The sequence below is a fragment of the Chiloscyllium plagiosum genome, chromosome 3 (genome assembly GCF_004010195.1).
Source record: "Chiloscyllium plagiosum isolate BGI_BamShark_2017 chromosome 3, ASM401019v2, whole genome shotgun sequence".
Lineage (NCBI taxonomy): Eukaryota > Metazoa > Chordata > Chondrichthyes > Orectolobiformes > Hemiscylliidae > Chiloscyllium > Chiloscyllium plagiosum.
The window spans coordinates 118,405,770-118,417,960 of NC_057712.1; the positions used below are offsets into that span (position 1 = coordinate 118,405,770).

At 39.0% G+C, this 12,191-nt stretch overlaps 1 protein-coding gene across 1 annotated transcript in view; it reads right to left on the minus strand.

Moving 5' to 3' along the window:
* The window catches only part of mertka (c-mer proto-oncogene tyrosine kinase a), a 119,569-nt gene that overhangs the window by 86,041 nt on the left and 21,337 nt on the right, over positions 1-12,191 (minus strand). The window contains exon 4 of the mRNA XM_043687183.1: positions 2,151-2,324. Coding sequence (XP_043543118.1) covers positions 2,151-2,324 — 174 coding nt within the window. The remainder of the gene's footprint in view (positions 1-2,150; positions 2,325-12,191) is intronic.

Genomic DNA, 12,191 nt, shown 5'->3' on the forward strand with positions numbered 1-12,191 from the left:
GAAAATGGCAGGAAGGAAATGGATACTAAAGTCCTGCCCCAATTTTCACTCAGATCCTACTTTTGCCAGTGGAGGGAAAGGGGATCAGATTGTGAATAATACAGGTGGACAGTTCCAGGAATTCAGTTGTACAGATAGCTCAGGTTGTTTTCCTTACAGAAGAAGGTTAAGAGGAGATTCGGTGGAAATGTTCGTAATCATGAAGATAGAGTAAATAGAGGGAAACGGTTTCCATTGGGAACTGAAAGAACCAGATATGACTGGCAAAAAAAGGATTAAAGGAAACTGTCTTACATAAAAAACGGAATGTATGATTGATGTCTTGAACGCATTCCCTCAGAGTGTGTTCCAGTTAAAGCTTTCAAAGGGGAATTGGATAAGCACCTGAACAGAAAAAAAAGATTGGGTGGGCTATCACATAAAGACTATAAGATTTGCTCTTCTAAAAAACCAACATCAAAAGGAAAGGTCAAGTTTCTTCTTTCGGGGCTTGAATAATTCTTAAATTATAATATTGATATTAAACTCACTAGTTTGCTCTTCTCACTTACTTTGAATAAATGTCATACATTTACTATCCTTTGAAGCCAGCCCTGCACCTAAGCAGGATAGGAAGCTTATAGCCAGCAACTTCAGAATTTCTACCCTCACTTCTCTGATCAGCTCAATATGCATCTGATTTGAACCAGATGATTTTAAGTATACTAGCTTTGCTAGAACCACGTTTTAATATCTATGTTTATCTCATCAAGTACTACTAAAGAAATCACTGCACTTAAACATAACTTTTGAAATGTTTCCAGCCAATGAAGCATTTTTGAAATGTAGTCACGGATGCCTTCTGAGAAAAGTGGCAGCACACGGCAAGATCCCACAAACAGCAACGTATTAATGACCTGTTAGCAGTCTGTTGAGAGATACGTTTTAGCCAGGATACAAGGAAACTCCTTTGTTCTTTTGTTTTGAAGTTGTGCCTTGTAATAAACTTTTACATTTACCCAAAAGAGCTGACAAGGCCTTGGCTTCATATGTCAGTTGAACATCTACACCTTCAATTGTGTGTCACTCACTCAGTACGGCATTGAAGTGTCAAGGGAAAGAAATCAATTTTCAGAACATTTTTTCTGCCAGCTCAGTTAAGTTCTTTTCTTCCAGAGAGGAGGGAAGAAACCTGATGCAAGACATTTTTTGTTGAGATCCTAGGTGCAGATTAGGTTGTTTTCCACAGGACTGAAATATTCAGTCCAAAATTCACCAACTGTGCAGATTTAATCATCTTAAAAGGATTGTTATGCAAGTGTACAAATAAATGTTTTCATACAGGGCATTCAAAGGACATAGTACACAGGAATATAAAAAAGCAAAGAGATTTATTTTTAGCATTTGACTTAAAAAGAAACTGCAAGAGAAATCAAGTATTTATGACCAAAAGTGAGGATATTTTACAGTAGAGACATATGGAAGTTGGTATTTTGTCTTCAAATATTGATACATCAGTTGTGATCCAGACCAATTCACATTCAGTTTCTCAAAAGGGTCACTGAACCAAAGTGTTGGGGCAAATATTTGTATTTTACATGGTTTACATCCAAGGACTATTATACTCCTGTAAAACTTGCACAATAGGTAGAGCAGGAAAAGGCCACATTAAAGAGCACAAAGGCATTTTATCATGAGAAAATGGCACTCAAAATTTCCAACACCCAGATGTAATGCTACCTATCACTCTCAATTTTTATCCCATTCAATTCTCAATGATAATCTGTGGAAGCTAGTCACATATGTATCCATCTATGCCTGATGTACTATGTTTGACAGATGTCAATTTCTCATCATCTTTCCTCCATTAGCAGAAACTTTTGTATCCTCTGGTATATTCAACCACTTTAGACTATATCTTTCTTGTAACTTTCATTGCTAATCAGACATTTATTCAACTATTTTTTAAATAAGCTCGTTAAAATGTATATGATTAACCAACCAAAAAGTTTTTTATACACAACAAAATAGATAAACTGTAATATCACGCTTGAAAAAAAAAGAAACAATGTTTTGCAGTGAATGAATCCATACAGCTACACAATCCAATCAGAAGTAGCTGAAAATTAAATTAATCAAGAATCAGAAATATGCACTTGAAGCTAACTGACCTGCTACAGTCAAAACAGAAGGGGATGTGTCTGCGACCATTTTCATCTTCTCACCATTCCGTAACCAATAAATATCCACGGGATACGGTGGGCCCACAGCCTCACAGGTGAGATTAAAGGATGCATCTCTTGTGACGTTTTTTGATTCAGGTTCTTGAATAAAACTTGGCAATCCTGAAAATGGGAGCATTTTAAAACGGCATCAGTTAAATACGAGATACCCTAAATGCACATCGTAGTCAAAGCCATGTCTATTATCTATAAATTCTGCTAATAATGTTCACAGCGATACCCTACATGTAACATTAACTGTAACTATGCATTATTCATGAGTTTTGTGTATTTGCGTTTTCATTGTTGCATATCCATACATCCTGGAGGTGGAAAAGCAAGCTGATAAGGCAGCTACAAAAACATTTGTGATTCTTGGGTTTGTACATTGGTGCACTTAATACAAAAACATGAAAGTCATATCAAACATTCACAAGTCACTGTTTGGGCCAATTTGAGACACATTTTAAGAAAAATGCGAACATTTTGGACAGGGTGCAGAGAAGGTTTACCAAGATGATACATAGGATGAGAGTAAAAGTAAAATACTGCAGAAGCTGGAGATCAGAAATGAAAACAGAAAATGCTGGAGAAAGTCAGCAGAGAGAAACCGAGGTTACAAAATGCCACATGCAAAGGGAGAGGTCAATAAGGTGGGTTAAGAAAGCAGATGGGATATTTGCCTTTATAAGTGATGGCACTGAGTAGAAGAGCAAGGAGGTTATGATGGTTATTATGTGTACAATATTCGTTAGGCCATGGTTCTGGTGTGCAGTTTTGGTCACCACATTATAGGAAGAGTGAAGAGGAGATTTACCAGGATGAGTTGGAGCTTTTAAACTATGAAGACAGACTAGATAAGTTGGGGTTATTTTCCTTACAAAAGAATGATTGAAATGTAAAAGATTCTGAGGGGCACGAATTAAAGCCATCAACAACTGGGAGACATTGATTTAAGGTGAAGGGCAGGAGCTTTAAAGGAAGAATTTTTTCAGCCAGAAGTGACAGGTTTCTGGAACTCACTGTCTGAAAGAACAGTAGAGGCGAAACCCATCACTGCATTTAATTAGTATTTACATAATCACATGAATTGGCATAGCATACAAGACTATGGTCAAAATGCTGAATATGGATCATAGAATTCCTACCATGTGGAAGCAGGCCATTTGGCCCATCAAAACCACACTGACCCTCTGAACAGCATTCCAACCTATCCCTATAACATTGTTTTTCCTATGACTAATGCACCTAACTTGCACATCTTTGGAATGTGGGAGAAAACTGGAGCACCTGGAGGAAACCTACATAGACAAGGGTAGAATCGAACCCAGGTCCCTGGCTCTGTGAGGCAGCATTGCTAACCACTGAGCCACTGTGCCACCAAGAATATAGATTCATAGAGTCATTCAGCATAGAAACAGATTTTTTGGTCTAACTCGTTCACACTGACCATACATCCCAATCTGAACTAGTCCCATTTGCCTGCATGTGGCCCAGATCTTTCTAAACCCTTCCTATTCATAAACCCATCCAGATGCCTTCTAAATGTTGCAATTATACCCACCTCCACCAATTCCTCTGGCAGATTGTTCCATACAGGCACTACCCTCTGCATGAAAACGTTGTCCCTTGGGTCATTTTTAAGTTTTACTCCTCTCACCTTAAACCTATGCCCTTTAGTCTCAGACTTCATCACCCTCGGAAAAAGACATTGACTATTTAGTCTATCCATGCCCCTCATGATTTTATAAATCTCTATATGGTCAACCTTCAGTCTCCAATGCTCCAGGGAAAAAAAGTACCAGCTTATTCAGTCTCTCTCCATAATTCAAACTGTGCAGTCCTGGTAATATCTTTGTAAATCTTTTCTGTATCCTCTCAAGTTTAACAACATCCTTCCTATTGAAGGGCAAAAGTGGCCTCACCAATGTCCTGTACAGTGACAATATGACATCACAACTACTGTACTCAATGTTCTGGCCAAGGAAGGCAAGCATGCCAAATGCCACCTTCACTACCCTGTCGACCTGCACCTCCACTTTCAAGAAATAATGCACCTGCATCCCTAAGGCTCTTTCATTGGCAAACTTCCCAGGGTCTTACTATTAACTGTATAGTCCTACTCTGGTTTGCTTTACCAAAATGCAACACCTCATACTTACTTAAATTAAACTCCTTCTGCCACTTTTCTGCCCATTGGCCCATCTTATCAAGGTCCCATTGTACCCTGAGGTAATCTTGTTCACTGTCCACTACACCACCAATTTTGGTGTCGTCTGCAAACTTACTATTTTTCTTATATTCACATCCAAATCATTTATGTAAATGATGAAAAGTAGTGGATGCAACATTGATCATTGTGGCATACCACTGGTGACAGCCTCCAGTCTGAAAAGCAACCCTTTATCACCAACCTCGGTTTCCTACCTTCAATCAATTTTGCATCCAATTCACTCGTCCCCCCGGATCCCATGTGATCTAACCTTACTAACCAGTCTACTATATGAAACCTTGTTGAACACTTTGCTGAAGCCCATTTAGACAACGTTTACCCCTCTATGTTAATTAATTTTCTTTGTCTTTCTCTTCAAAAAATGCAATCAAATTAGTGAGATATGATTTCCCTCACATAAAGATATGTTCACTATCCATAATCAGTCCTTATCTTTCCAAATGCATGTAGACCATATCCCTTAGAACCCCCTTCAATAACTGACCTACTACTGACGTAAGGCTCACCGGTCCATACTTCCCTGGCTTTTCCTACCACCCTTTCTTAAATAATGGCACCACATCAGCTAACCTCCAGTGTTCCATCGTTATACAAGTATCACAGCAAGGGGTTTAGCAATCTCTTCTCCAGCTTCCCACAATGTTTTGGAAAACACCTGATCAGGTCCTGAGGATTTATCTACCTTTATGTATTTAAGACTTCCAGCACTTTGTCTGTTGTAATGGGAACTCTTTTCAAGATAGCACTATTTATTTCTCCAAGTACCCTAGCTTCCACATCCTTCTCTGCAGTAAATGTTCACATGAAATATTTATTTAGTATCTCAACCATGTCCAGCAGATGGATGTTTAATGGCCAGTGAACACAATGGGCTGAAGGGTCTCTTTCTGTGCTGTAAAATTTTATGACTCAATGTTTTGTACCCACAAAGTATCTGACGCTCTATTAGAAGTACGTAATAGAATTCATGGGTGTCCATTAAAATTACAAGCTAAGAACATAAAATCAGAAAAATCAACAGAATGATGAACCTTGTAGCTAACCATACATACCTGGTCAGGGCCATGTACACAAAAACCATAGGCTGATGCCGGGGTACTATTCTATATCTGCCGGCTAACCTCAATACCATCACCAAGTTATGTCAATATTTATTCGTGAAGAATCACAAGAATGAGACGATGTCTACTTGACAACTGTGAAAGGGTGGGATACCATAATCCACCCATGATGCTGTCCTCAATTGGTATTCGCACATAAACACTAGTGCATCCCCACTAAATATTAAACCTGTTGAGCAATTGTCATTTTGCTTATCCTAGGATCATTGTAGCTAATGATAATGCTTCTTCACCATCCTGTCTACCTGCAACTCCACTTTCAAGGAACTATACACCTACACCCTTAAGTCAAACTCTTTCAAACTCTTGTTCTGCTCTAGATTCATTATTTAGCGTGAAACTGTGATTAAACTTGCAAATGTTTACTGATTTTCACACTCCACTTCCACACTCAGTCGTGATTTATCAACGGAGCCATCACAGCACACTCTATAATCATTTCTAATGGGTGCCTTAATGGCGCCCAGCTTTTCACTAAGCAACTTTCTCAATTCCTGTTGCTGAGATTTGCTATTTGAGTATATAACACATGACAGGAAGGAGAAGTGAAACACAAATTGTGACTCAAATTTTCCACATTGCAAACTAACCAGGACTTTTGGAAACGTTCTCCTTCCTCCTCTTCTGTTCAGAATTTCTGCATGTAGCTCACTCAGAATCCTATGTTTCCCACCAGCTATGTGGCCAAGTTTGACTAGAAATTTGGTCAATAAGAATATCAAGTAAATGCTCACATTCAAAATGACAGGGGCACAAAAGTGCTGCATTAAACTACCCTACAGAATGTGAAGTAACAAAGTTGATTAGATAAGTGAGCTTTTAATCAGATTTCAGTATGGTCAGAAAGGAAAAGGCCCATGGGACCTAAGATTAACAAGTTCAAAGCTGACTCAATGGCAGGAGAAAAATGTACTGATGGATGAATCGTTTTCTGGAAAGCAGTTTACATTGGGTGCTGAAGGGCTCAGTATAGGATCCCTCTCTTTTCATCACATGTATCAATGATTTAAATTCAAGTGCAGTGATCCCCTCAATCATTTTGCTGATGATTTAGAGTAGATTGATAGGCAAGTAATTGCTAAGTTGGATTGGCCCTCCTTCTTATGGACAGGACACACTTGGGCAATTTTTCACATTGTTGGGTAGATGCCAGTGTTGTAGCTGCACAGGAACAACATGGCTGGTTCTGAAGCATAAATCATCACTACTATTGCCAGAATGTTGACATGTCTTGTAGTGTTCTCAGTCCCCATTTGGAGAGGGAAAGCAAAGCAAAAGAATGCATTATGGTAGGACACTAAAATTATACAGAAATAGAGATACTCTAGCATACAGGCCCTCAAAATCCTGAAGGTATCATGCCAAGGGACAAGGCAAGGCAAGCCTAACACTTTTATTTATTAGAAAAGATATAGAACAGAAAAGAGGTTATGCTGAAAATGTATAAAACATAATTGATTTACTGGTGAGTATTACATGCAATTCTGGTCACCAGGTCAAAGTAAAGATGTGACCACAATGGAGAGGATGCTTTGGAGATTTATAAGCTTGTTACCTGGACTGAAGAATTTTTGTTATGAAAAGATACTTGATAGACTGAGTTGATAAGAACAGAGGTTTAACTGAGGTCTACAAAATTATCAAATACCTAGATAGAATGGATGGACCCAATAACAAAAAGGTATAGATTTTAAAATAATTGGTAGAAGGGTTAGAGGAGAGATTAGGAGACTTTTTTCACCAGAAGTGACAGAAAAACTTGAAGAAAATGCAATAGGTATTGTCCCTCCGGACTTTGAGAAAGCGTTTAAAAAGCATAACATAAAAAGTTATTTCTCAAAACAAGAAGATCAGATTTCACTTGGACAAAAACAATTAGCTTCAGGTTATCAAATTACAACTTGCAGGACATTTTGGTTTTGACAACCGGAGGTTGGATGGTTAGTAGCTTTCGGCAACGTGGTCAGCATTAGGACTATGGCTCTTTTAACATTGAAACTAAAAGTTCACAATTGGGAGAGATGGCATGCATTGAGAGTGATTAAACTTGACTCGAACAGGACATAGACAGGCCAGTAGAAGGGGCCAAGTGTCAAGTAGAATTTAGTTCAGAGAATTGTGAAAATGTATTGTGGTAGCAACATCCTGGCATCATCATTAACCAAACACTGAACTGGACCAGCCAAATAAATACCATGACTTCAAGATTAGGTCAGAAGCTAGGACTTCTGCAACTCATAAGTCAACTCCCATGTCCCAAAAGCCCATCCAGGGATAAGTCAGGAGAGTGATAGAACACTCTCTATTTGCCTGGATGGGTACAGTTCCAACAGTATTCGAGAAGCTCGAAAGCATCAAGAACAACACAACGTGCTTGACAGACACCACATCCTTCACCTTTAACATTCATGCCTTCCATCACTAGCACTGAGTACCATCTACAAAAGGTACTGTAGCAATTCACCAAGGCTCCTCTAACAGCATCTTCCATACCCATGACAAGGACGACAGACACATGGGCACTGCCAACTGCAAGCTGCACTCCAAGCCAGATATCATCCTGAATTAGAACTACAGAATCATTCCTTTGCTAAAGGAAAGGATTAAAGTCCTGGAACTCACTTCCTAATTGGGTGCACCTACGCCAGATGGATGGCTGTAGCTCAGGGAGGTGGCTCACCACATCACCTTCTGAAGGGCAATGACAGAGGGGTAACAAATGAGAGCCGGTAACATCTATGTTCCTGTGAATGAATAAAAAAGATTTACCAGAAAGGAGATCTGAGCTACAAGAAGGTGGTAATGAGCTGCCTTCTTGAACTGCTGCAGTCCATGTGCTGTAGGATGGAATTCCAGGATTTTGAGGCAACAATAGTGAAGGAATGGTAATACATTTCCAAGTTAGGATGATGTGGCTTAGCAGGGAACTTGCAGGTGGTGGTGTTCCTGGGGTATCTGCCTCCCCTGTCTTCCTAGATGGAAGTGGTTTGGACTGACAAGTAGAGGATAACAGTTGTTTCATAAAAATGCAATAACCAAATCCTATAAGAGACAATCCAACCATTGCTCCTTAATATTCAATAGTATCACTGAATTGGAGTAGGCGTAGAAATACCGTGGCTACAACGACAGGTCAGAGGCTAAGAATCCTGCAGACAGTAAGTCATTCCCGACTTCCAAGAGCCTGTCATCCATCTACAAGGCCCAAGTCACAACTGTGATGGAATACTCTTGACTTGCCTGGATAAGTGCAGCTCCAACAACACTCAAGAAGCTTGACACCATCCAGGACAGGGCAGCCTGCTTGTTTGGCACCAAATACATAAAATATTCATTCCATCCACCACCAAATTTTAATAGATGTAGTGTGTACCAATTGCAAGAGGCATCACAGAAATTCATTAAGGATTCTCCAACAGCATTTTCCAATCAATGACCACTACCATCTAGAAGGACAGGGCAGTTGATACATATCGATACTACCACCTGGCAAGTTTCACTCCAAGTCACTCACTATCCTCACTTGGAAATATATCACAAATCTTTTAGTGTCACTGGGTCCAAAATCCTGGAATTCCCTCCCTAATGGCATTGTGCGTGCACTTAAAGCCCATGGACTGCAGCAGTGCAGCTCAACACTATCTTCTCTAGGGTAACTAGGAATGGACAACAAATTCTGGCCCTGCAAGCGAAAGCCAAGATCCCACGCATGAATAAAGAAAGGGTGTTTGGGGTTTTGTGTGTGTGTGTTTGTGTGTTTTTGGTGGTAGGGGGTTGATAATGGTGTAAAGATTATGAAAGGTTAAGACAAGACAGACAAGGAAAAGCTACTCCTATTAGCTGATAATACAAGGGTCAGGGGACAGAGATATCAAATATTTAGAAAGAGATGGAGGAGATTTTGAAAGAATTTGTTTTAATTCAATGAGTCATAATGACCTGGAACTCTCTGCTACAAGGGCAGTTGAACCAGAGTGAGTTGACGATTTGAAAAGGAAAATTTAAATGGGAACTTGATGGAAACAAATTTGATCAGGAAGAACAGAGGATTAGAACTGATTGGATTGCTGAGTAGTGAAACAGCATTGACTTGATTGGCCAAGTAGCCACCTTCATTGACACACATCATTTTAGAATCCTGGGGACTCTAAAATTTACTGCTTCAAAGAATGGTACAGGCAGGAACCCGCATCATTTTAAAAGGGTCCCTCAGAAGCAACTGAAGTTTGGTAACTCACAAGGCTACGGACCGACTGCAGAATACTGAGATTAGGCCAGACAGCTTCTTTATGGCTAGCATAAACATGATGAGCTGAATGTGCCATAAATGTTGACAACTCTACAAGAGGACAGAGGTTTATATTCAGAATTCAACATTATATAATCTTCCAAATTCACTTAAATCATCCGCGTATTGATATGTTTGTGGCAAAATATTGATCATGAATCTCTGAATTCCATCATCTGAGTTAACAGCTGGACTTTCATCAAATAAAATGGTTTTAAAAAGGAAAATTACTGACTTAAAATGGTCACAGCAATTAGTTGTCCATAGGTTATCCCAGTTTCACGAAACTGATGTGACATAAATAAAGATAGTCTAAACTGAAGTTGACATTTTCAAAAAGGAGGAAAAGTTGCCTGCAAATTATCCAGCTCAGAAAACTGTGAGCCCAAAAATAGGAATACATGAATGAGCTATTTTTCAAGCAGTTGCTTTGACAGAGTAGCAAAGAAAGATGCATTTGTAACTAGAACTTGATACATTGCTCTTTCTCTCTCTCATCCTGCTCTCTCTTAGTCTCTTTGCAAGGACACAATCTGGTGATAAAACAAGCCATGATTTGGAGGAGTCAGTGTTGGACTGGGGTGGACAAAGTTAAAAATCACACAACTCCAGGTTATAGTCCAACAGGTTTATTTGGAAGCACTAGCTTTCGAAGCACTTCTTCTTCATGCTGATGAAGAAGCAGTGCTTCGAAAGCTAGTGCTTCTAAATAAACCTGTTGGACTATAACCTGGTGTTGTGAAATTTTTAACCATGATAAAACAAATTAGAGAAATATCACTCACTGAGAATGCAAAGGTAATAGGAATATACTGCTCAGGATACAAGCCACCAATTTACTAATTGTGGTTTCAGGTTAGGTTAAAACTCAACATTTACAAAGACATAAACTACAGATTCATTTATCATACTTTAGTACTGCGCACTTCTCCCTTTTTAAATGTTAAATGTGCTTGTGTGTTTGATGTTGTCTCTTTATTATTTTTATTGGGCTGAGAAAATAATAAAATTGTTCTTCCTTTCCCACAAGTAAACCTTCTAATTGACATTTTATTTGATTCTGATTAATTCAATTACTACGTTCCTTTATGGTGAGATATAGCTGTGTGTTAAATATCTCAAAATGCTGTTGTGGCCAATGGAAATGCTTCAAGACCAGACAGCCGATTCACCTCTCAATACTTGACTGGAATGGAATGAACAGGAAAAAACTTGCAAAAAGATGTTCAGTCGAAAGTGAGGATTCCCCTTTAAAAGAAAGAAGTTGAAAAATGGTGGCAAGAAACTTTCTTACATCTAGCTCCAGAATAATATCTCCAGGGAGCTTTCATTTGTACTATGTTACCTTTGACTGAGACAGTTCAGTTGAAAGTTAAAACACAAAGTAACTAAATGGCAGCTCCTTTGTAATGAAACTAACTTTCAGTTTTTAAATAATATTTCAGCTCAGTAGGCTCAAGGAGGAACTAATGGAAGAACATGGAACACAATTACTGTGGAACTCAAACATTCAGTTCCTCTGATGATCACACAATTAAATATGCTACAGAGAGCTGTATTTTAGAACATAAGAACAAGGAGCAGGATTGGCAATTCTGCCATTCAATATGATCATGGCTGATCTCAACTCAATTTTCCTATCTCTCCATAACTCTTCAACCCATTTCTTACTTCAGTATTGTATATGCTATACAACTTTAATAAGTTAAATCATAGATCATACTCAACCTCAAAGTGTATGTCTATAGCATCTCAGAAGTTTACAACGTAATAAGTAGGCCATTCAACTCACTGTATGTAAATCCGTCCTTATCTAAAGCAAACACCTCAGCTCCTCACTCTCAGAATTCCTATGTTTTCTCAGCTTCAAATCTTTCAATTAACTCTTCCTTTACCAAGTATAACAATTATTTTGCCTCAACTATTCCTTGTGAAAAAGTATTCTGTATTTCAACACTCTTCGTCAAAGGAATTCCCCAATCCTTCTCCTCAATCTTTAGAACATAGAACATAGAACAATACAGCACAGAACAGGCCCTTCAGCCCACGATGTTGTGCCAAACATTTATCCGAGCTTAAGCACCTATCCATGTACCTATCCAATTGCCACTTAAAGTTCGCCAATGATTCTGACTCTGCCACTCCCACAGGCAGCGCATTCCATGCCCCCACCACTCTCTGGGTAAAGAACCTACCCCTGACATCTCCCCTATACCTTCCACCCTTCACCTTAAATTTATGTCCCCTTGTAACACTCTGTTGTACCCGGGGAAAAAGTTTCTGACTGTCTACTCTATCTAGTCCTCTGATCATCTTATACACCTCTATCAAGTCAACCCTCATCCTTC